This window comes from Botrytis deweyae, assembly GCF_014898535.1.
Source record: "Botrytis deweyae strain B1 chromosome Unknown BDEW_003, whole genome shotgun sequence".
NCBI classification, from domain to species: Eukaryota; Fungi; Ascomycota; class Leotiomycetes; order Helotiales; family Sclerotiniaceae; genus Botrytis; species Botrytis deweyae.
Genome location: NW_024066210.1, coordinates 1,444,045 through 1,468,387, shown reverse-complemented (window position 1 = coordinate 1,468,387; position 24,343 = coordinate 1,444,045). Strand labels below are relative to the sequence as shown.

Below are 24,343 nucleotides of genomic sequence, written 5' to 3'. Positions count from 1 at the left end.
AATACGGCCTTCGAAATACACAGCCAATTCACTCTCGTGCCCGAACCTCAGAGTGAATATCAATTTCGAATAACACTAGTGTTAATCACCGTATCCAGATCTTACCAGATACAATATCTCTTTGCTTAAAAGCATCTCTTGGGTCTGCTCTTCTTCTTAATTACAAAAACATCAATCAATACTTTGACATTGGAGTCTACAGGAAAAGTATCAACTATCAAGTTATTACAAAGTCTCAACACTAAAATTTCCACGCCGATCAAACATAAATCCACTGATAATTTAAAATGTCATCACCAAATTTCCACCCAGGTCTCGATTCTCAAGATCTTCTTGATCTTCCATCTACACCAATACTCCATCCTTCTAACTCATTCGATGAGGAAGAACAACACACAGTTTCAGAGTCTGCAGGCCTGGCTAGTATGGATGCGACGATGAATAGAAACCCAGTTGATGAAAATTCGGATGACGAGAGCGAGGATATGCAAAGGGGACGCACACGAACACCAAGAACTGTCGCTTCGTCATCCGCTTCAACTATCACGAACATTCCACCCACGAGATCATACACACCAGGTTCAACATCAGCATCCACGCAATCTCTTGAACCCCTCCATCTCAATCCTAACCTAGAGCCTAATCTAACTCTAGCTCACATCACATCTCTCCCTCAAAGTACGATCCTCAACTATATATCTGCATACCGTCTTGCACGTCAACGCTCATCTGAAGAGCACTTTCACCCATTACATGCTAATTCCCAGACGGTTGCGCCAGAATCTCAGAGGGATACTTTAAATAACGCAGACGTGGACTCCGATTTCAGTTCTTCATCCACGTCCACAACGCGGTCGATGCCAGCACCAGCACCAGGTCCTCAACGAAGACGTTATCGCTATCAAGACTCTATAGGACAATTCACGAGTCCCCATTGGCGACACCAGATACTAGCACCTCTGAACCCAAGCCCAACAACAGGGCAACCAGGTTCAGGATTGCCTTCACCGTCGCCACACGGAAATCGGATAAACGGCGATGATCGACTTATTACTCTGACCGGAGGCCAGGATAATATGGCTAGAGAGAGAGTAGAACAGGAAACCTCGCTTCGATCGCTCAGAAATGCCCCATCATCTGTAATCGAACCTGAGAATAGAGGCTCGACAGGTATAGATTCGGACAGCGATCTACAGGCCCAGATTCGATTTCAAAGCCAGCGACTTCGCGAAGCTAGTCCCGACTCGCGTGCAGGAATACGTGATATTTTGACGATTTTGGTGACTCAAACCTGGGCGAATCAAGCGCAGGAGCCAGTGAGAGGTGTCATCACAGATGATAGAGTCGAAGCTGCCAATTCATCGATATCCCAGGCCGCTAATTCTCAAGCCAGAGATCTAAGTTCTGGGAATGCCATTTCAAGACCACCAGTTGTTGCCTTTAATCAAGACGGCACTATTTCGTTTCCTCAACGCCGGACACTTCTCAATCCTGTGAATAACTCAGATTCATCAGTTCAGGAAGAGATCAATGCAGACGCTGCAGCTAGGAGAGCTCGAAGCGGACTCCCAGCTTTACCCAGTCTTGAGCCGGCCAATGCATATTACACGGCCGATTCACCAGCGCCCAATCGATCGGAAATTAATCGTAGTTTATTTCGGATGGAGATGTCGGTGCAAAATGTCCGTCAAATATATCTTTTTGAGATTCAAGAACGAAGAGAAATGGCTTCTTTATCTCCAGTAGTACCATCCGTAATTGAAACACAGAATGTTCGTCCTTCTGTACAGGATCTACTCATTGACTTAGAGTCACAAGTCGGTAGGGTGCGAGATCAAATTATGGGTACTGATTTGACGAGACCTGAGATCCCATCGAATGGTGGAGTCAATGCTGAAGTGGAGGACACTGGGGTAGATATCGATCTCGACATGGATTTAACAAGACCGCTATCACGGCAGAGCAGTATTGAAAACTATGGAGATGCCGAACCATCAATGGCCGAACAACTCGCCGCCTATCAAATATCAAGGAATCATCCAAATCCCGAGTCGACCATCGCAAATCGTAACATCCCACGAGACATCTCGCCGCACGACAACAGCGAACTCTCAGATCTTTCTCAAATCCTAGCCGCATATCAAGACGACATGCCAAACATCACTACGCGAGACCAACTCGCCAGACGCAGAGCCGAGCTACGACTAATCGAGACGAGAATCCGCGCTGGGCTTCCGATAGAAAGCAGAGATATATCGCCATCCATTCTAGAGAATGTGAATACTCTCACGCGTGCACCGCGCTTACGACCAAGTACCAGCTATGAGAATCTGCGTTTGGAGCGACAACTCGCTGCGCTTTCTACTGGGGCTGCGCGAGATACGATTCCCGCTCATCGAAGCAATCCATTGCCACGGGCGCAGCGAGAACGAGATGCTGCGAATGCTCAGCGAATAGAAATGCTCCAGAAGCCTGCCATCTCAGTTTTTGATCATCTAGTCAAATGGCAGCTATACCTCGAAAATTCAGCTACGAGAATCGATTCCCAGATTCCAGAAGAATGGAGTTCTCGCCTGGGAAACTACACATTAATCCCCGCATCTACCAGCGCGCGTTCCATCGAAGATGTAAGTGGAAGCCCCCGATCCGACGAGGAGATTCTGGCTGCTTATTCTGCGAATACATCGTATGGATTCCGGGAGATTTTGCGACTGGTGAGAGAAGATGGGTTGGATGCGAGAGAGGCGTGGCATTACGTGTTGCTGTGGAAAGATTACTTGTCGGAGTCGCCGATTGATGAGTATCACGAGGCGCTGGGGTTGTGTCCCATGGATATTTTCATGCATGTGATCATCCAGGGATTGAGTCGGGGGTTTGGAGAGTGGAAAATGAGTGTGAGGTGTGATGTCGAGTGTGTCAAGTATCTCGTTACGAGAACGAGTTATTATCCATTTCCGTCTGCGGAGACGATCGATGCGGCATCCACTTTTGGAGATGTCACATCACAGACTCTTCGAGAATATTTCGGTTCGGAGATCAGTTTCCTCGATGAAGAATGGGATATGCTTGCTGCGTTGAAAAACAACCGATATTCTACAGCACGTATTCTTCACCTGGCTAAGAATATTGCGAGAGGAATCGCCAAGCTAGATACTGTCGATCTCAAACCACCGTATGATGAGTCGAATAATGCCCAGCGCAAGGATATATTCCATAGACTGAAGTTGGAAGAAATAGCACTTGCGGGCCAACATGGATTACTGAGTGCACGGGAGCACCAAGCACTCTCAACGGATGGATCGAGTGTTGAACGTGTGTTGGTGGAGTATATGTTGAAATGGGATTTGGTGCCCGAGGAACGAGAACAGATGTTTCAAGCGTTTGATGGAGGGGCTTCGGTGGAGAGTCTAACGAGATCAAGACAGAGGTAGGGACGGAAATGGGGCTGGGCATTGAAAGGTTACTCGTGCTTTTGGGGGGTAGGCTGAAATATGAATCTCAGGGGCAGTGTAGAATGTGTTAACGGGAGTCTGGAGATGCTTGATATTTGGCAGATTTGAGTGGCGACTTGAAATAATAATGATTATTGGGATTTGTTGAATCGGAAGTACATATAAATTAATAAGGATATAGAATGTCACTACAAGTTTGATACAACCCCGACTTGCTCAGGCTCATCTCCTAGATATAAAGCAAGAATGACTTATGTGCGTGTAAGTGTAAAGATTCAAAATTTGATTTGCTCAAGTAATTAATGGCCAGATAGAGTGATATTTCAATGCCGTTCTTCACTCTCAAACTTTCGGAAGCATATAGCAGAAATCTCTGCGAGTATTGCATACTGGACTCCCAGCCAAGTGAACCCGATCTTTAATTCATATACATGCTAGAAGTAAATGAGTCCCTGAACCCAGCAAAAGAACGCCTCGACTCCATATCTCTATGCCATACATATCCCCATACCATTTCCATCCACATACCCTTCAAATTAAACATGTAACGTCTTCTTTTCCCTCGCCTCAATCTCCCTCAACAAAGCCACCAGATCCCCTTCATTATTCTCCATTTCCAATCCCCGTCCAAGCCACTCCTTCGCCTCATCCAACCTACCCATCTCCATCAAACACTTTCCTCTCCTCCACCAGGCTTTCGCATTTCCACCCCTCTTAGCCTCCACACTGCTCTCCGCATCCAAAGCCCCCTCAACCCAATTCTGCAACGCCATATGCGCCTGCGCTCTGTTCGCATACAATCCTGATACCTCATCTCTAACCAAGCCACATGGTTCCCAAAGTGGTCTCTTTAATGCCATTTCCAAGCCTAGAGTATACATTTTTATAGCTTCTCCATGTCTACCTTTTCGAAACTCGCCATTGCCTGCTTCTCGCAATTTGGTGATTCCGGCGGAACGTTTTGGGTTTACGGGAACAGGTGGAGGAGGGATTGGGGATTCTATCGCAAGGAGAGTGCGACAGAGCGTATTGATTTCTTCTAACTCTTCATTGAGGGCTTTGGAATTGGAGGAGGTGGACAGGGCTTTCGATTGATAATCGATATGTAATGGTAAAAGGGTGAAAGTCTCAGTTTCCTCCATGTTGTCGATTGCGATGATAGTCAAGATTCTTGAGTTGAGAAGTTGTCGACGGGACTTTGCTGGTCGCAATTATGATGGGTTGTATGTGTGTCCTTAAAATAATCGCCCAAGTCCAAAAGCTGTCCTTTCCATGAGGTTCCTCAGCCTCGCTTGCTTATCTTATCTGCTTATGTAATATTTAAGAGTTCTTTGACGTCGTCTCGAACTAAGGCCTATTTAAGCTCAGATGACTGTGAATACAACAATGGGAGCGAAAATGGGAGATATGATGTATAAAATGGTGATATTGGAGTCGCAAGTTCAATCGTAACATTTCATACAAATTTCCTATGTTTCATTGCATTTTTGCCCACTAGATAGAGATAATTGCTGAAGCTCTGCCCTCAATTTCGGTAAAGCACATATGCCAAAACGCACTATGCGAATTTGCCAGATTTTTATCCTCAATCCTCTGATATCAATACAACTATTCATACGATTCAAGTTGTGCCTTCCATCTTCAGACGCATAAGATTCCACTTCTTTCACAGGTGCTCTGATATCAACATGGGCTATGATTGGAACTCATCAGTCACTTATATTTGGGTTAACTTCACGGGATTCATTTGTATAATTCCAATTTTTCCATTCTATATAACATGCATAACTACATGTGTACGCTCATTCCAAGTTTCCCATTTTATATAACATGCAAAACTACATTTGTACGCTCATCCTTCCATTTATACACTCCCGCTTTGTAGACAATTCCGCTAAAAGAGTCCGTCGTTGATACGATTCGACAAATTACAATATATGTACCAGAAAACCCATTGAGAACCGAGTATTCATAGATACGGCCGAAGATATCAAACAAACCCATTCCCAACTTGGGCGCTGTGAAGGTCAGGTAACATGGGGTCCATATGTTCCTGATCCAAATTAATCAGGAAGGTATGCCCTTACCAAAACCTCCATAAAAATTCAAAAATAATCAACGCAATAAATCCCATCAATAAATCATGAAAACAAATTTTTCGGGGGCAACGACATTACGTTACTATTTCCCCAACAATTTCGAGTATTTGTAGGCCACCTCAATGACAAATTGCAGTCGTACATGCTAAACCAGCTAGTGCTTTCCTTTTCTGTGGCTATGAATTATACCTGCCGGTCATACTAGGTGCATGAAACCGATGGCCAATTGAGAAAGAGCAGTTTTGTTGTACGTCATTTTGGAGGCAGTACCTTTGGCGTTCGTCGTATTGAGTGTCTAGAAAGCTCCTATGTTTGCTTGTTGGGCTTCAAGTTCTCTCTGTCTCTCGAGTGCTTCCCAGGCCTGGAGAGCATTCCCCATCTTAGTTCTTAATTTACGGTTCTCTGCTTCTCGCTCTTCTTGCCATACTAACATCTGGGCCCTGCGTTGAGCTTCTCTCGATGCTTCAAGTACTGCCTGCACTCGATCCTTGCTTCGTAGGGGTGGGAAGCGCGTTCCAATCCCGATACGTGTTCGTTGAGCCACTGTAGCGCTGTGTGACCTAGTGGTCTCTGCGGACTCGTGATTGTCGGTATCCGCAAACTTAACTCGCTTCTTCGAGGAGGTAGCAGCTTTAGTAGCCTTTCTCTTTTGGCCTGCAACGTTTGCAACTGCATTCTGTGCTACTGCATTGTTTCCGGGATTCCCCTGTTTTGCCTTCTCCGTCTGGCGTAACACTCGTCCCCACCTTGAACGAATAGGTTCTGGGTCGACGGCGATAGGCAGAGGAGAGGCATTGATTGTAGAGGAGGCAAGGTCCGAGGAAGAAGAGGTAGGCTTCGAAGAAGACTCCAAAGAAGGCTGATCATGCACACGCTGAGTTTCTGGTGGCGATGTAAAAGGGCGGGTAGAGGCAGTTTTCTTGAGCAGATTCTCTACCTCCGTCGATCTCTCGGTCGATGACATTGTTCCTGAAGAAGAAGCGCTAATTGGTGGATCTTCAGAAAGTGCAGGCAAGACAGGCTGCTTGTTCTTAAGCTGGAGCTTTATTTTTGTTGATTTCTGGATTGGAGATATTGTTCCTGAAGAAGAAGAAGTGATAATTGGTGTATCTTCAGAAAGTGCAGGCAAGGCTGGTTGCTTGTTTTTAAGCTGGAGCTTTATTTTTGTTGATTTCTGGATTGGAGACATTGTTTCTGAAGAAGAAGAAGAAGTGCTAATTGGTGGGTCTTCAGAAAGGGTAGGCAAGGCAGGTTGCTTATTCTTCAATTGGAGCTTTATTTTTGTTGATTTTTGGATTGGAAACATTGCTCCTGGATTTATTGAAGAAGAGAGTGTAGCTGGAACTTTAGCCTTTGCTTCTACTGTTGGACTTGGCGATGTCATTGTCGTCCGTGTTCTTGTCGTGATGGTGGTTGAATCGATAGTATAATCTGTTTATTTCAAGTGAAGATAAATAGTTATGATACTGATATCTGAAGTCGAGTGGGTATGCGGTGGTTTTGCGGATTAAGAAAGAAAAAGGGTGAAGGTTAAAATTTCTCATATATATAGCTTGAGATTTCTATTTGGACTTCCTATTGTGCTAAGAAATTTCACTAGACAGCTTAGAACTTCTTGGTCTGTCTACTACTTCTGGTTTTAAGCACTAGTCACAGTAGAAGATCATTTTTCACGTCATTTCACAAGTACCTCGATCCATCCTCAAATGTTTTCTTGCAATCATTGAAGTATTGAAATTATCGTGCTTGTTTATTGCACGAATCTCACGCACATTATCATATCAAAATTCCTACAGTACTTTCGAAACCCATAGATTCATTGAAAATTGTAAGATCTTATTTTCAGGGCATTCAGTTTCAGGGTATTAACCCCGCGATTGCTTAGCTACCCCACCAAACTTTGATGTAGCTAGTGGAAATCTTATGTAATTCCTCGAAGTTTTTGTATTGCAAGCTAAAATATGTACATGGGATTCAAATTATGAATCAATAACCTTGATATACATGTATTATTTGTGCAGATTTGATTCCTTACATGATAGACGCCGAAGTTACAGACTCAATACATCTCCGACACCATGGCCTTTTTTGGGGTAATTTACGCGAGTTGGATGTGGTTAAGCGAGCGAGATTATGTATCATGTGAAGTTTTGCTCTGATCTCGACCCAATGAAATGAGGAAAGAGAGGTCGAGATTCATAATTGGTGGTTGCGTAATATGTTTTCAACGCCGGAATGTCGGCCATTTCGAAAGCTTAAAATTGTGCGATAAGCCGTGGCTATAGCTGCAATGATCTGGGTGGGTGCTTGTACGAGGTATGATGTTATTGGTTATCTTAACAGACGATCAATTTTCACCAAATACAAGAGCAATCATGTATGAATGACTCATTACATTATAGAGTGTATGGTCATGAAGTCTGCGCTCATCGCTACATTGATCCTAGTATATACAAGAAAAATATGTTTGCCAAAATGCAAGAAAGAGATCCTCTTTGACCTCTAACCTGTATTAAAATGATAACCACCTAAAAGTGCAATCTTAACTGGAGTTCCATCTTCCAACGCAAATCTGATAGGATTACCTGGCATATCATACTTGTAAACAATATATGCACCCACCCAGCCTGCAGGGTATTCATTCCAGTATTCCTCTATCTTAAAATATTGCGTCTGAAAGAAGTCTGGATGGTTAGGAACTCCACAGTAGATTTCAGACGCCCCATTATGCTCTTCTCCCGCTGCGACAAGGTACTCATTCATTTTGTCCTCATGAAAGGTCTTGCCAAGTCGAGCCTCGAGCTTCCTTGCAGCAGCGGCTTCACATTTTCCCCTGCCCTCTTCTTCCTGTTCGTACGCTTTCCTCTTTGCATGCGTGACTTTGAAACATGCCTCGGCCTTCTCAAGATTTGTAGACTGTGGCTTTTTGAGAACGGCAGCGAGTTTGTCAACTGCCCTTGTGATCAAAGTCTTACCCTTTCTGCGCTTGTGAGGTCTCTTGGAGGATGTCCTTTGCTTTGGAGCTAGGGATGATGTTACAGCGGGCGCCATCCGGGCAATGAGGTCTCCCCGTACGAACTTAGGACGTGGTGGTAGTTCGATTCGTGCCATTGTTTCGTGTTTTGTCGAGAATGAGTGGATGAAAGATGTCGATTTGTGGCTGGATGTTGTGCTGTGAGAAATCAGATGAGCGAAACTGTTATGGGAGAAACACGGGTTGTACGATTAGTAGCTTACCTTTGTATTGAGCTCTTGAGGTTTCGAAATATTTATTAGATTACGTTCTTTTCAGCGAGATGGGATTCTTGAGATGGTGATATTTTGAAGGAAAGGAGGGAAGATTCCAAAAGTGAAAACATTTAACTATTCAGTTTGATCAATGATAATTACTTGCTCAGTCTAGCGTGAAGTTTGCAGAGTCTTGGGCGAGGAATTGGCACACGCTAGTCAGAAGCCATCTGTGTCTAGGAGGAAATCATGAGATCATTTGTGCTGCATTATCTTGGAAGGAGTCATCAAAGGGGATATACATGTACTTTCTCGTTCTAAGTATTGAAAACTGACATTAAGTTAATTGTGCAAGAAATGCATAATTCCATATTCCATCATCAGGTTACTGTCACAATTATATACATTGTTTTGAGAGCGCAAAGATTAGTGAAGAAGGGCATCTATGTTATATCTAGCTCTTTGGAAAATTACAAATATTGGAACTTGGCATCCAGTGGTTGCGCAGAACTGAATATTGTAGTATTATATTGTCAATTTACTGTCACAATGATCATAGACATGGTGTACAAAGTACGCATATCAGTGGAAAAAATGAATCTATTCGATTATCTAGCTGTATGACCGTCTTAAAAGATCCAGGGCCAAATAATGAAGAATCAAATAGATATATCCAATGCTTCTTCCGATATCGCTGTAGTATGTTCCCAAGATGCATAAAAGTACACTTATTTGTGTTATTCCACCCTCGACATGGTACAACTTCTCCTATTCCATCTCCATTCCATCTCCCTTCTTGTCTTCAAAGTATGACTGCCGGCTTACCAGAGTGAATCTCAACCGGGTTGGCTTATATGACGATACTCGGGCCAGAAAAACACCAGCGGCAGCATCATCAGCATCAGACTCATTCTCTTCAACCTTCACCTTTGCCGCAGAGATTGTTTGAGCTGAAGCATTGGCTTTCTTGGTTCCTGAGATTCGAATCTTGTACTTCTTTGGTTCGGCGGCGGGAACAGCTTTAGTAGCGGCGATAGCTTTCTTAGGTCGGATGCGATTCATGATCTTATTATCTTCGTTGGCTTTGGCGTTGTCATTTTTGTTTGTGTTGATTGAAGAAGAGGTGGACTTCAACTATAGACCGATGAATACAGCTTGTATCGAAATCGAAGGTGTAGCAAGATTAGCGGGGGGAATGTGCTCCAAGATGTTTTCCGATGATGGCGCTTCTATTCGCATTTCATCTGTATGAGCCAAAGTAGAAGGAGAAGAATTGTCGTCAGCTGCATGTCCATTAGAAGATTTTACGGCAGTAGTCTCGTTCTCGTGGCGCTGGACCTCTCTTTCCAATGGTGTCTCTGTTTGTGTTCTTCTATTAGGTCTTTCGCTTGAATGCTGCGAAACAATGGGCTCGAGAAGCGCTTTTCCTTCGTCTACCACCACCGAAAGCAGCTTGAACAGAGGCTGGGTTACGGCGTCGAGCTCTCTCATTTCTGGCCCGTGTGGCCTTCATCGCCTTGGTCTGAAGTCGAATGGTTGTCATGATTGCTTTTGTAAGATGGTGGCTGGAAGTTACTGGATTGTTGAGTTTCAAATCTGCTAGAATGACAATAAAATGTATCTCACCTATGATTGTATGATTGAAACGAATTTTTCTTGCTGTCGAGATGATACGAATGATATGAAAAGAATGGAAGAGTACACGGGAGCTAAATATATACGCATAGGAATTCCCTTTTGAATTGGCATATTCGCGAAAACCTAAATTTATCTCTGCGGTTGAGGTTTCCAGATCCGGCCAAATCCAAGCTTCGGTGGGGGGTGAAGGGGATAGTACAAATCGAGAAATTGCTATTCAGTAGACAAGAAATGTGTCGAATGCATTCGTAGACGATCTTCTCGCAAAAGAATTCCCCTTCATGGACGGATGATGTTTCGCTAAAAGTGACGCTTTGATCTTGTGATATTCATGTGATGCTTTGACTGTTGAATAATTGATGCTAAGCAGGAAGTAGTAGTTATATATATATATATATATCTAGGTACATGAAGTTTCTAATCACGGCTCCATAACTTTATCATTCCTTCTAGATTCCATTACTGTACGCTCCTTCCACGTTTGATACTGGAAACTTTCTCATTCCACTTATCCCTGTCATTGCCCAACCAGACCTTGAAACCTAAAACGTCTACTACTTCAAAAAATCATCTCTTGAAAAACTTTATACCTCCTTCTCATGGTTGCAATCGTACCTTTAATATCAAGTTCCATTCCAATCTCACAAAGCCCTCGATAGCCACACATCTCGTATCCACACCCATCCTATCAACCCAAACAAGATCGAACCCGCAGCTATCGACCTCTCTCTCTCTCTTCCTGCTTTTTTTCTTAATCTTTTCTCCAGCGTCATTTTCGCAGCCTTATTCTCCATCGAAGACTCATTACCAAGACGATCCATACCCAGTCTTCTCATCAACATCCCCTTTGTCTGTCTAGCAGTTTCAGCACCCCCTCTACACCTATACCGACTCAGTCTACCACTTTAGATTCTTCCAGTGAACGTCTCCAAACTATATGCAGAGTATATTCACACGAGGTGCTATATCGGACGTTACAAAAGGCGATAGAGGTAGAGGTCTAGGGGAATATAAGATCATCTTATCATCAGGCCTTTTTACTCAATACATCGTCTAATCGATATTTTGCTCATTACATACGACGTACTGGAGCCTGGGCAGTAACTAGAGGCTACAGAATTTCAAGTTTGTCGCAGATGGCGGATGAGAATGGCAAATATCATTTGGGAGAAAGGCGCGGCAACGTTAATATATCACATCTAAAGCAAGTAAAGAGAGATTTAACTGCACATCATATCAAATGGGGGCAGTCATAGCACTAATCCCTTCAATCAGCCAATCCAACCGAGCGCGACATCTAGAGGAATTCTTCGTCTCCAGAGACTTCTTCAGTATCAATCCTATTCAAATTTACAATATCTTTCGAAAGATCTAAAACCTATTCACACAACCTTCCAATAACTCATCTACTCCTCTTCAATACCCCAAGCAGCCCTCCAATACCCTCCCGAGTCATCATGAACTTCCGCACCATAAGCTTCACCCATTCGCCGTCGCAAAAGCCAGCATTCTTCTATGCGCATTCGAAGGCGCCAACACACTTCTCTGCATCTTAATACTATTCGAAAATAGTAGCATGTTAGGAAGCATAAGATTTCAAGACTCTTGGAGGTTAGCTCTTATAATAAGAAGGAATAGTATTATTATAAGGATAGTGAAAGATCTAGTCAGTTTAAGCTTGAGGGATAAATCGAATATATAGAATAAGAATTGAATTGAAATCAATTTAGAAGAGCTAGGCTGAGTTGAGATGAAATTGCTTGCTTTTTCCTAGATTTTCTTTAAAGAATATTCTAGGTTTATATAGTTTATAATGAAATTCCAGTATATTCTATACTTATAAATAAGATCGATTTAAATTGTATCTTATAAAATCACTTTAGATAATAAAAAGAAAATACAATTAATCAATTTAACGAGATTTTCTATATACTTTTATCTAATTCCATTTCATTCTATTCCATTATAAATCAATTTGATAAAAGATATTATTATACAATTATATGATAATATGATTTTATAATATAAGATTATATCATATGTGTATTAATCATCAATGTATTCCTTATTTGATAAGATATTAGTAAGTGATTTAGTGGACTTATTATGAATCCTCACAAAGACCAATCGCGAGAGCGAAGATCTTGGCTTTAGGTGCTGGGAATGGGAGGTAGATACTCCAGTCTAGAAGGGTGGGAGTAGTTATAATGAGTATATCAAGTGACCCATAAATATTGAAACTTCTAGCTGTTGAAGTGTTATGTTGAATTTGGCACTGATACCGAAAAAGAGGGGATCAGATTCTATGCATTCGGTGGCTGAGAAGGCAAGTACTTCAACGCCTATACTTGAAGCAAAATGCTAATAGAACCTAATATACTATTAGCGAAACGTCTTCCTCATCAGAAACCTCTTCCAGAACCTCAAATATTCGACCCTCCATCTTCACAATCCCATTCGCTAAACTCCCCCGTTACAAGGCCGAATGATTATACATCTTTCTCTCCGGACAAAAAATATCTGCCCCACAAGCACACTATTTATATCTTCCACAAGTATCTTGAATAAGTGTCCATGCTACACGTTCATCATTCTCGAGATTTTGAACATCGGGCCCGGCTTTGACTACCACACCCACAATCTCATGGCTAAGAACCATCTTACATATTATCTAGATAGTTAAATTAAGGTTGGATACTGAGCGCAGTTGCATCGTTATTCTTGAACACTAAACTACCACCGCAGATACTAGATACAGAGATGATACTCAATACTTCATCCCACTCAATACTGGACAAGTCGTCTCAGACTGTCATCCCGCCTTTTTTGGAGCCTTTAAACACAGTGAAAACCATGTCATCTCAAACAGTCACATCTCTTGATATATCACTGTACAGCGGCTTGTGACTGAAAGTCTTCTTGGTGCTGGGAATTATTGAAACTTTGGTATACTCCACTCCATAGCATTTACAAGTAGATCAGCACAAGTATCTCTTTTATATAGCACCATCGTATCACACAGCACTGCGAGTTAAGAAAAAGTCCAAACCGTCCGGTTGGTAATTGAAGTGAGATTTAAGCAGTCTTGGATATAGATTTCTAAAGCTTTCCTAGATCGTATCTCCAAGCCATAACCATAAGTTTGTGCAGTCTTTCATTATTCGTCTATCATATGAGATCTGAGATCTCACGTGTATCGCAAGTCATCGGACATCTCAACTGCACAGCATATATATAACTTGAATATCGGCGGTAATAGCAGTATCCAGTCCACAAAGAATATTTGCAGAGAACAAACCCCTTCACGCTCAGAATTATCTAAACTACGCCATGAAAGAATGGTAAGAACTAACAGTATTCATATTAATCATTCCACATGTGATATCATAAAGCTTATCGACTTCTCATCTTGCTTACCTGCAGAACTATCACTTCCACTTCATTATTTCTCAATCTTATTATTGATTATTGGAGACGTAATGGGATTTACGATGTTAGGTATATATATTCATTAAAGAAGACACGATTGTACATGTATGTCTTGACATATCTAGATTTGCAGCATTAAATGCGGATGAGTAAAAAAGATCATTGAAGTTCTTTCCATTGGAATGCAAAATAAGTGAGATATAGATAGATAGCAATATATATCGAATGTTGGATTATGTTCACAGCGTATATATGACTGTTACAGAGTTTAAATCGTTAACCTCATCTACCGATTTCTTATCGTGAGTAGGTAGTCAAACTAACTTGTCAGATTCAAGTGAATGTATCTTTTAATCTGAAGAATTGAAGTTGAGGACCTCGGGAGTTATCAAAAAAGTCTAGACAAGCCTCAGGAAATGGGGAGCAATGGTATTAATACCGGATAGAAACTAAGATGGGTAACGTCGACATGTCTTTAAACCCTGGAACGTCAAATGGTGTAATTTTTACTGAATTCGAACTTGATTATTTCAACACCATGCTTCAGGAACGTTTCCCCTCAGATAATGGGTTGCTCACAAATTGCTGCAATATCGTGTACATAATACCAAGCAACAGTCTTCAGAAAGTGCGTTCTTTCTATTCTTACAATCGTAGTAACATTTATAATAACTTGAAACGTATAACTCAAATCCGAGCTTACGATCTGCATAAACAAATCAAAGTTTCCAGTGACATCCGCCCTCCCTCAGCATCAAAAACCCCCAAGAGAATCTAGAAACTAGAAGTTCACTCTAGGTAGGCCATGGCTGAAACACCGTATTTCCCACTCACAGTAAAGCTGTTTGCTCCAGCATCCCATCTCAAAATGACATCTTTGCCAACTAGCTCCAAGGAGTTGTATCGAATCTGTAATTCGTTGTTAGGGTTTGATCGGAACCTCAAAATGATTGATGCTCCCAGAGTGTGAATCCAACATTCCGTTCCTTATGCTACCATCCAAGACCAAATGAAATGAAGTGTGATAGAAAAGAAAACCTACATTGACAAAGCATTTACCAACGATATCTCTGAAGTCATTTATACTAATCTTCTTTTGCTTCCACTGTTTCTTTGCTCCGAGCTCCGCCGCAGCGTCCATATTAAAAAGGGTATAGAAGACATCTGCAGATGGAACTATGCAAGTATAAGACCAGCGTTTTCCGGAAGTCTTGCAACTTGTTCTGATAGAAATGAGAGTGAGTTTAGTTTCTGCAGGCTCGACGTCATAAGAGACAATAGATGATGAAATTTTGTTGCATGAGAAGGAAATTTAGAAGGTATAGACAATGATGGGAGTGATATTAAGAGGGGAAAAAATCAGGAAGGTTAGAAGATAGAGGATTTCAACACATACGCCCATTTGATTTGTGCTCTAATAGCACTGCGCATAACTTCCTGTATTTGTTCTGCCTGCTGTCTTACATCGAAAGAATTTTGTTTTGCAGCAGCAGTATTCTTTCTTGGCTTAGCTGCTACTTTCGCAATTTGCGCCTCGAGCCGTGTGATCTTCCTAGCATTCTCTTCGTTCAGAATCTTAAGCTCGTCATTTTCTTTCTTGTAATCGTAACAAGTTTCCTTATAATGCTCGTTGTCCTTGATTAGGATGTCGATGAGTTTCCCATTTTTGGCAATCTTAACCTCCAATTGATCTATGTCCGGTAGTTCATATTTCAGGTTTTCAAGTTCTTCAGAATATTCTTCAGCCTCATCTTCCTTATCTATCAAATCTTGTTTTGTTTCTCGATATTCAACTTGCAGCTGTTGATAAGCACCTCTGAGATCCATCAAAAGCTGCACAACTTCTAAATGATTTTTTTTGGAAATCAAATCATCCTTGCTGAGTGACATATCCCCTAGACTGTCACTCCATAACACCTTTGTGGTCCGTGCACTGAGCAAGAACAATAATAACCTTATAAATAATATTATATATAAAAGTTTTGATATTATATTTGAAGATCAGAATTTATTGAAAAAAATCATATTAAATATATCAATTATATGTCTATTATTTTTTAATTGTGAAATAATAATTCCAAGATTTTATAAATATTATTATATTTCACCTTTGAAAATAAGAGAAATTTGTATACAATTTTTATACAATTTATATCAAAAAAATATATATCAAATCAAAAATTCAATATTTATTAAAAAAAGAAAGAATAAATAAAAGATTATATAAAGATTTTAAAAATGTATTATTTGTTTTTATTAAAATTATAAGTGTTAAATCATTATTATAAAAAAACGTATCAAAATAATAAGAATTCTCAAAATCCTGATGATCTGATTGGTCAATTAGATCCTTTTAAGCGAAGGTGTCATGGAGTAACAGTCTAGGGGATAATCTTTGACAACCGGCTTCGTTCTACGTTGCTTCTTGGCAAGACCCATGGATGAAGACATGCCGACAGCAGCAGGACGTTTTAACATCTTGAGATTGATTTGCGTTATAAAGTGGTTGATCGATTTGTGATGGGAGTAAGATTCCAATGGTGGAAGAATGTTCAAGTAAAGAGGTGAGTGGGAGGTATCTACTTGATGTAAGTTCACTCAAGTGCGGGGTACTACAATAGCTTCGAGAGCTAAATAGATACTAGGTAGCTCGAGGAGGCTCGAGGGAGGGAAGAAGCCGAGGAAGCTACGACGAATGAGCTCGATGCACGGACTGATAGAACAGAGATACATCACAAGAACTGAACACAAGGATATCTTTATGAATACTGACTTGAATATTTCTCCAATTGTGAGAAAGTGTATTCCAGCAGGTTGAGCAATGAAGATGCGTATTCTAAGATGAATCAATTGGATGTTGGATTTATGGAAGTATTTGAAAGGTTGAGGAGCGTATCCCTTTCATCAGTGCGCTCGCTAGTGGTCACGATCTACATAGACCTATAGCGTTTTGTTACACTCCAGCTTTCCAAACCTAAAAAGAGAACGCCTTTATCAATTAACAAGACAGGTGATAACGCGTAAGATGCCAAACAAGGAGCGTGGAACGATGTTCGTATCGCGTTGGTGAGCTGATAGGGAGAAGATGAGAATCGCATATTTTCCCTGTTCTAGTGATGAGAGTGGTGTGCGAGATATTTCAAATACGTCCCGTTCCAGTGATGCATACTTCATACACGTTCATATTATATATTCTTAATGAATATTATCGACTTCCATATCAAATTCAGTATCTTCTTTTGATTTCAATATTGAATGTTATTGGATATTGCTAGAAATATACCCTGGTATGAAAACACGAGAATTCGATAAATCCCTTTGGAAGTAGAAAATGTCAGAGATGATTTTCTTGGTTTTATGAGGATAAAAATGAACATGATCGTAAACACCGTTGTAGGAAATTTTGCTGGAAATCCATGTGATGAAATGTGGCATTGAGTGAAGTACAGGAAATTGTATTCGTGGGGCGAATTAGGAATCGCCTAGTCCACGCCGCACTTTTTGCGAGAAGAGAAATGGTATAGATTATACACGACTGCATACAATAAGCACTATCTGACTTGGATAGTGTAGTGAAGCATTTGACGCACAACGAAAAGTAGGAAACCCTGATTGCGAAGACCCCGAATGCAAATGCCTGGCCGTTTCCTTGTGAAAAAAATGCTCCTTGTAGAACTTTTGATTCCCCAACACCTGTTGCCTATGCCCAATTACCCATATGTATCATGTAGATGGAGCTACCGGTTTCCCCCCTTCAACTATGATCTGTTCATCGATTCGCTTCTCTGTATCTCCATACTCGAGGCGTTTGTAGGTAACTATCTTAGCCTCATTCATATCGATTTCGAAAAGACGGATTCGGCGATGATAGCCTCCATACCCTCCATAACCTCCAAATCCTGCACCACCACCATAACACATCCAAAGAGCAGGACTTTCATCATCCTTTCGAGAAAGAGAGCAGTATTCATTTGCATGATCACTGAATGTCTAATCAGCACAGTCTAGTAGGCAGGGGATTTGATACTTACTGTCCACAGCTAACCATTACGACACCCTGTTCTACAAGCGCATCTCGGAATCCAGAATTGAACCCAGGAGCAGTGACGCCTTCTCTCCACGCACCCTCTTTATAAAGGGTATCATCCCTATACTCAGGAAGCGGTATATGAATAAAGGCTAGATCCATATGAATATGAGAATATCCTTCGTGGGATTTTTTTAGGCTCGAAGCAGTTTGCTTGAACCAATCAATCTGGTTCTTTTTCAGCCAATCATACCCCTTAAATGATCTCTCATCTGGTGAATAAGAATGTGTATCCAACAAGTAAATTGTCAAAGCAGAATGCTTGGAGCCACCCTGGGCAAGAACTTCAACCATGTAGTTTCCTACCCCTTCGAGTTCTTCTGGACCAGCTTCTGATAATGAGTACGGCAAAGACTCGATCAATGCCATCTGTTGAGCTCGTGGTAAAGATCCCTCATCATCATGATTACCAAAAATTGTTGCAAATGGGATTTTGCGTTTAATAAACAATTCAGCATATTTGAAAATGGCCTAAATCTGTTAGACGATGAATAGTTAAACTTTGTAAGGGCATTCTTACGCTCTGTGCATCCGGTGCCGTCTCTCCATTAATTTGGTCACCACTAAGAATAATCAAATCGGGCTTTTCTTCATCAAGTAATCTTCCAACGAATTCCAATGTTCTAGGATCAGCTTCACATTTACCACCATCTTCAGGCATTGCATCTCTACAATGTCCAGTTCCTGTACTCAGATGCAAATCCGCTGCTTGTAGGATCTTGAATTTCCCATTATCCCTTATACGAGGCGTTGGTTTGGTTGGCATTATGAGCTTGCCTCTTCGTATGCTAAGTCTGGCCTCTTGGACCTCCCCGGAAGAATCCAACAATAATGGTGTACCAGTCATCTCCCATCCATCTCTTGGATCCACAGCATCTGCTCCAAATAACACATCAACAGAAGTAACTGCCTTATTCGAATCACTCGCGTGGCGCTTTGCAGATCTTTTCAGCCATAATCCAGCAGGTCTTGATTCCCATCTCTCATCGCCCTCGCCTTTCGTCGCAGTCGCTGGATCCAGCCTCCCAACGCTAACATCCATAACAACCTTGTCTTCCGATGTAAGTTCCTCTTCTTTCTTCCTTTGCACATGCATATAAGCGCTATTCACCCAACCCTGTCCCAAATACAAGTCCTTCTCGATACGATGCCATTTATCCGAATCCAGCTTGCAGCTTGTGAAAAGATTGATTTTCGAGCATTTCGTGACAGTTATATCTGTGATCACTAGGCCCGGATGATGTGCTGGCATATAATCATGAAGCGCAGAAGGTAGAACTCGGTATCGATTGTCCAGGAACCACAGAACGATTATGGTAAATAGAGCAAGCGCCCCGAGTTGCGTCGCTGTGCGAACCTGTTTGGAGTAAGATGAGTAGGAGATATAAAAACTTTAGAAGGTATACCTACGATTCTTCTCGTCATCTTAACAAGCTGTGGTTCTATTGACCTATGCGCAAACGGCTTCTAGCTCACGCAGTTCGGTAAGCTTGTCTTGATGGAATGATTTAGGTGTCCCATCCGTGAAGTTATTGATAGGTCATTTCAATCTCGATTGGTAGGTCTTCCAATTGCAAGACTCACACTATAATAAACAAAAAAGGGGGAAGCGGATAGAAAAAAAATCAAGGGAGACTTTGATGATTGCATCGTTGGTCTATTCATGGGTAAGTTCTTTGAAGATCTGGGGTATAAGCAACGCTAATCCTAATTAGTCGTTAGTGTCCCGTACCCTTAACCTGACAAACTCAATAACTTTCCTTAACACGAGACGAATGCATAGGAAGCGGGAGCGGCTGTTCCACAATGATAGTGAAACGAGATTTGTTGTAGTAAATTTTTGGTTTTTATATATACATACCTATATCTTGATACATGGATACAGAGAAGTTACATATTACAAAGTTTGTCAAACATCCATATCCATCTTCTTCCAGACTCCAACAAATCCTCCACCCGTTATTCTATCTCCAACTTTAGGTCTACATATCATTTCCCATCCTGACATATCAGTGAGATCGCTAGCTTCTCCTGTACTTTCTTGAACAGCAACACTTTCAGACTCAGATGTTTCTACATCTTCACTGGTCACCTCATCCACCTCTTTGCTTGAAATCTTAGTGAGCCACTCATTAACGGGAAGGGCAGTTTTGAGTCTGTCCTCTCTCTCCATTTCCTCAGCTTTGGCTTTCTTCTCGGCTTTGATCAATGCTCGAGGCTTTACTGATCTCACTTCCCATTCTCGCCCTCCTGTACTAAGTTGCGATCCCAGTTCTAACACCCGATCCAACACGAAAGGCAATTTCTTCCCTTTCACAGCTTCCAGACACTTCATATGCTGTGTGATACTAGGGCACCATGTGATTAAACGCCCATCAGGTTTGATGCATTTTCCCACGATTTCCATTTCGTCTTGTATACCGGGTATATCTAAGATGGCGTGATCGAGGAAGACACCTTTAGTCTCTTCCAAACGTTTTGAAAGGTAATCATGAATACTACCAACATGAAAATCGATGTGGGGGTAATAAATTCCATGACGGTAATTTCTGACAGTTCTTTGTGCATGTCTCGAGTGGTGTTCATCCGCATCTAAGCTATGAATCACAGCTCGTCGCTGTGAACGCCATTCATTGTATAAATCAGTAAATTTCGCATCTCTCTTGTTAAACTTGCCTCCGATTCGGTAGATATCGCCATCTGGAGTAACCTTGCCCCCTGTTCTAAGATGTCTCGGTATTGGCGGAGCCCTTGTGTTCGCTCCGTGGATCGCTCGAGCAAGATGCAAAGTCAATGAGCCGGCACCGGTACCAGCCTCGAAAATCTCCAGTGTTTCATTGCTTTGTTCCACGAAATCCAAAAATCCGGATTCTTCTGCGTCTGTAAGTTCCGTCGGATCTCTAGAGAAGGATGAACTGTTGGAAGAGATTAAGGAACTCCCTGGAATATCTGTATAATCCAGATTTTTGCTCTCAGGAGACGTTGCCGGCTTCCAATCATCTTCATCTTGCGAAACAACAGATGCGTTAAGTGGCCTATAGAGAGAGAGATGGAACTTCTCACTCCTTGTAGCATTTTCATATTGTCTCGATGGTACTGCCGCAAAATTGAGGTCCAGTAAAGAAACAATCAAGCTTGCATCTGAAGAATAGATCTATCAAAATTAGCCATTGCATCATAAATTTCCAAACAAAAGAACCTACAGGTGTCACAATCCTTGGAGCATTATCACAGTATTCACCAAGAGTAGGTTCATATATGCGAAATAATGCTCTTCTACCACCTGCCACTACAGACCTATATGGTTTTCCAATAACATCCTCTGCCTTGACTTTTCTGTGATCCCTGAATACAAGAAGATCACCTGGATGTAGAGGCTTTGACAAAGTAGGTAAAGCGTTTGGATTCGTTTCCGGCTTCAATAGAACAATGTCATTGACTTTTCAAAAAAATCGAAAAAATCAGTAAAGTTGTGAAAACTGGAAATAAAGGATATTTTTCCTACCTTTGACTGATTTTTGAGTGAAAGACCGATGACTACATGGTGAGCATATTGTTTTGTAGGGACTTATTCTCCTAGTACCAGAGGATATGGTACGCTGAGTTGTCAACATCGTGATTTTTAAAAGTAATTTGATGTTTGATTTTAAAGATTTTGATATCGATGGCTCCCGCTTTTCACATGCAACCTTCTGAGTCCACGCTAGCGGCCGCATGGTTTACAAGGGTCTCAGCTAGCTACCACCTGAAAGCCGAAGGTGTCTTTCATCTTGCTTCACATCATCTCAACAACATATCAATAAATTGATTCGAATCTACCTTTGAAATTGACACCTCAAGTACTCATTCGAAGATGTATACAGAAATTGAAGGAACTCATAAGATTGGTTCTCAATCCCTCTATACCAAAACCTGGAAAGTCCGTTGACCCCTCCCTTCCTCAGCTCATTCTCAATACAAACTAACTTAACCTCCAGCCTAATGCTCCTCCTGTAGCCAAACTGATTTTCATCCATGGTTTCTCCGACCACGTAAATCGTTACTATATCCTATTCCCCACACTCGCCTCACGCGGAATTGAAGTACACGCTTTCGATCAAAGAGGATGGGGACGTAGCGTCACCAAGCCCTCCGAAAAAGGTCTCACGGGTCCAACTTCTTTGGTCATCTCTGACATCGTTTCGTTTATTAAGACACAATTGCCTTCTCCAGTTCCAGTCTTTTTAATGGGTCATTCGATGGGTGGTGGTGAGGTTATTACGTTGGCTAGTGATCCACAATATGCGGAATTGATGAATAGCATCCGAGGCTTTATTTTGGAGAGTCCTTTCATTGCCTTTCCAAAGGGCTTTGAACCGAGTTTTCTTACCGTATTTTTTGGACGATTGGCAGGCAAGTTTCTACCACATAAACAAATGGTGAATAAACTTCCACCTGAGAATCTTACCAGAGATCCCGAGGTTATCAAGTCGATCAATGAGGATACCCTGATGCACAACACGGGAACACTAGAGGGATTAGCTGGTATGTTGGATAGAACTGCTGCGATGAACCAGGGAAAGACGAAATTAAATCCTGGGGTCAAAAGCTTGTGGTTAGGGCATGGGACGGAGGATAAAGGGACGAGTTTCGAGGGAAGTGAGAAGTGGTTCAATGAGCAAACGAGTTTGAAGGATAAGGAGTTCAAGAGATATGAGGGATGGTTCCATCAATTGCATGCGGATCTGCCGGATAACCGCGAGGTTTTCGCTAAGGACGTTGGGGATTGGATTCTGGCTAGATGTGATGAGGATGCTACTAAAGCGGGGCAATCGAAGTTGTGATCTATGACACTTTAACGGAGATTTAATGGCGTTTTTTGGGATGTTAGGAAAGTCGTTACGATATCACGCCATGGTTATAATCTAATTTGATATATTTATTTTCGCCTCTCAGGCCGTTTCAGGCCCTTTCAGGTTTAACGTAGAACTTTAGAGATTTTCCTAGGTTCGGAGTCGGCGATATTTGTCGACCTGGTTCTGATCCTCGTCGACTGCGTAGCCTTCGTAGGCATTTTTACATCTCCGTCCGGCATCCCTCCATACGTAGCAACATAACCCTGCAACTTCCATAGTTTCATCTGTATCTCTTTGGTCGCATTCTTATGTTTGACAACCAAGATCTGATTCCCAAATATGTGGTTCCCCTCTCTGATCTTCTCAATCCACTGTTTACCCATCATTATCCTCAAATTAAACACAGGCACAACTTTCCTTCCTCCAGGTCCGATCCTCTTAGTTTCGAATTCTCCAGGAGGAACTTCTTGCTCTTGCTCTTGTTCCCGTCCCTGCTCCCCTTCTTCCCTCGAAGCAAGCTTCTGTCCCATCCACAAAACACAGCCAGTCTGTTCACTAAATTCCACTTCTTTCCAATTCGCACATTTGTGTATGTAACTCTTCTTCCCACACAAATACTCCAATAATTCCGCCGTCCTCCTCCTCATCAATTCCAGTAAAAAGGTATCCATATCCGGTCTCCAAGTCGCTTGTAGCACAACATGTTTCCTCGCTGTACTCTTCGCCTGCATGAGTCCAAATTTTTTGTACACCCCCGTGTATCCAGATTTTGTCTTGAAAAAGGACTGAAGGAGGGGTTGGCGCATGGCTACGTAGGTGGTGGATCCTAGTGAGGGGGTGTGAAAAGTGTCTTGCTCGGAGGATTCGACTTTAGATATATGGGGAGAGAGACTTCGAGGAACGTGCCAGGGAGCAGATGTGGTGGGATGTGCCATTATTGTGAAGTCTTGGAGAAAGAAACTAGGGAGCGAGAGTTGTGTTGCGGTACATTGACGGACGGGAGTTGCGAGGGCGAGAGCTGAGGGCGTGTTAGTACTGAGCACTATAGAGAATTAAAAGCAATAATACCATAAGGATTTTTGGCAAGTTGCTCTTGGAAAGCTGTTCGGCCTTCTTTCTTCGGTTGCGGCTTGGGAGCTGAATGCTTGGTTCGGGCTTCTTGAAATAAGGGATCCATGAGTGGTGAAAGAGGTAACTCTCGTCGCTTGGTCCATTTCTCATATGCATTCTTTCGCCCTTCTCCTCCGTCTACAGTCGTAGTTTGAATGCCATCAGCATTGTCTCCCTGACTCGAATCATCTTTGGCCGCAGAGCTAGAAGTAATATTTTTGAAGTTTTTGGCGTTCGCAATTGATGTTGAAGCCGATGTAGAATAATTCGAATTAGAATATTTCAAGTACCTTCCAGCACTTCTGCCATGAAATATTCTGCATCCCTTCATACCACATATCACTGTCGTCAACAAACCCAAAAAATTGGAGGGGTATAAATTAAAGATGTTCGTCAAAATCAATCAATCAAAGCTCAAGCGAAAACGCGACAATCGCGTCTCCCAACCAAGCTTCACTATCTAGG

At 42.0% G+C, this 24,343-nt stretch overlaps 9 protein-coding genes across 9 annotated transcripts; 2 read left to right on the top strand and 7 right to left on the bottom strand.

Moving 5' to 3' along the window:
- Positions 1–287: 287 nt before the first annotated feature.
- EAE98_001821 (uncharacterized protein) lies at positions 288–3,431 on the top strand (the record flags this gene model as incomplete). Its single annotated transcript, XM_038949440.1, has 1 exon — positions 288–3,431. The coding sequence occupies one exon, from the start codon at positions 288–290 to the stop codon at positions 3,429–3,431; it is 3,144 nt and encodes a 1,047-aa protein (XP_038814425.1).
- Positions 3,432–3,988: 557 nt separating this feature from the next.
- On the bottom strand, positions 3,989–4,594 carry EAE98_001820 (uncharacterized protein; the record flags this gene model as incomplete). Its single annotated transcript, XM_038949439.1, has 1 exon — positions 3,989–4,594. The coding sequence occupies one exon, from the start codon at positions 4,592–4,594 to the stop codon at positions 3,989–3,991; it is 606 nt and encodes a 201-aa protein (XP_038814424.1).
- Positions 4,595–5,846: 1,252 nt separating this feature from the next.
- On the bottom strand, positions 5,847–6,935 carry EAE98_001819 (uncharacterized protein; the record flags this gene model as incomplete). The annotated part of the gene is made up of 1 exon (XM_038949438.1): positions 5,847–6,935. The coding sequence occupies one exon, from the start codon at positions 6,933–6,935 to the stop codon at positions 5,847–5,849; it is 1,089 nt and encodes a 362-aa protein (XP_038814423.1).
- Positions 6,936–8,053: 1,118 nt separating this feature from the next.
- EAE98_001818 (uncharacterized protein) lies at positions 8,054–8,662 on the bottom strand (the record flags this gene model as incomplete). Its single annotated transcript, XM_038949437.1, has 1 exon — positions 8,054–8,662. One exon carries the CDS (start codon positions 8,660–8,662, stop codon positions 8,054–8,056), a length of 609 nt encoding a protein of 202 aa, XP_038814422.1.
- A 5,973-nt stretch (positions 8,663–14,635) lies between these two features.
- EAE98_001817 (uncharacterized protein) lies at positions 14,636–15,673 on the bottom strand (the record flags this gene model as incomplete). Its single annotated transcript, XM_038949436.1, has 3 exons — positions 14,636–14,755; positions 14,889–15,069; positions 15,243–15,673. The coding sequence occupies 3 exons, from the start codon at positions 15,671–15,673 to the stop codon at positions 14,636–14,638; spliced, it is 732 nt and encodes a 243-aa protein (XP_038814421.1).
- A 1,896-nt stretch (positions 15,674–17,569) lies between these two features.
- On the bottom strand, positions 17,570–19,358 carry EAE98_001816 (uncharacterized protein; the record flags this gene model as incomplete). Its single annotated transcript, XM_038949435.1, has 4 exons — positions 17,570–17,828; positions 17,878–18,404; positions 18,454–19,290; positions 19,344–19,358. The coding sequence occupies 4 exons, from the start codon at positions 19,356–19,358 to the stop codon at positions 17,570–17,572; spliced, it is 1,638 nt and encodes a 545-aa protein (XP_038814420.1).
- Positions 19,359–19,842: 484 nt separating this feature from the next.
- Positions 19,843–21,547, bottom strand: EAE98_001815 (uncharacterized protein; the record flags this gene model as incomplete). The annotated part of the gene is made up of 3 exons (XM_038949434.1): positions 19,843–21,087; positions 21,137–21,372; positions 21,439–21,547. The coding sequence occupies 3 exons, from the start codon at positions 21,545–21,547 to the stop codon at positions 19,843–19,845; spliced, it is 1,590 nt and encodes a 529-aa protein (XP_038814419.1).
- Positions 21,548–21,786: 239 nt separating this feature from the next.
- On the top strand, positions 21,787–22,756 carry EAE98_001814 (uncharacterized protein; the record flags this gene model as incomplete). Its single annotated transcript, XM_038949433.1, has 2 exons — positions 21,787–21,852; positions 21,911–22,756. The coding sequence occupies 2 exons, from the start codon at positions 21,787–21,789 to the stop codon at positions 22,754–22,756; spliced, it is 912 nt and encodes a 303-aa protein (XP_038814418.1).
- A 134-nt stretch (positions 22,757–22,890) lies between these two features.
- On the bottom strand, positions 22,891–24,209 carry EAE98_001813 (uncharacterized protein; the record flags this gene model as incomplete). The annotated part of the gene is made up of 2 exons (XM_038949432.1): positions 22,891–23,786; positions 23,837–24,209. The coding sequence occupies 2 exons, from the start codon at positions 24,207–24,209 to the stop codon at positions 22,891–22,893; spliced, it is 1,269 nt and encodes a 422-aa protein (XP_038814417.1).
- Between the last annotated feature and the right edge of the window lie 134 nt (positions 24,210–24,343).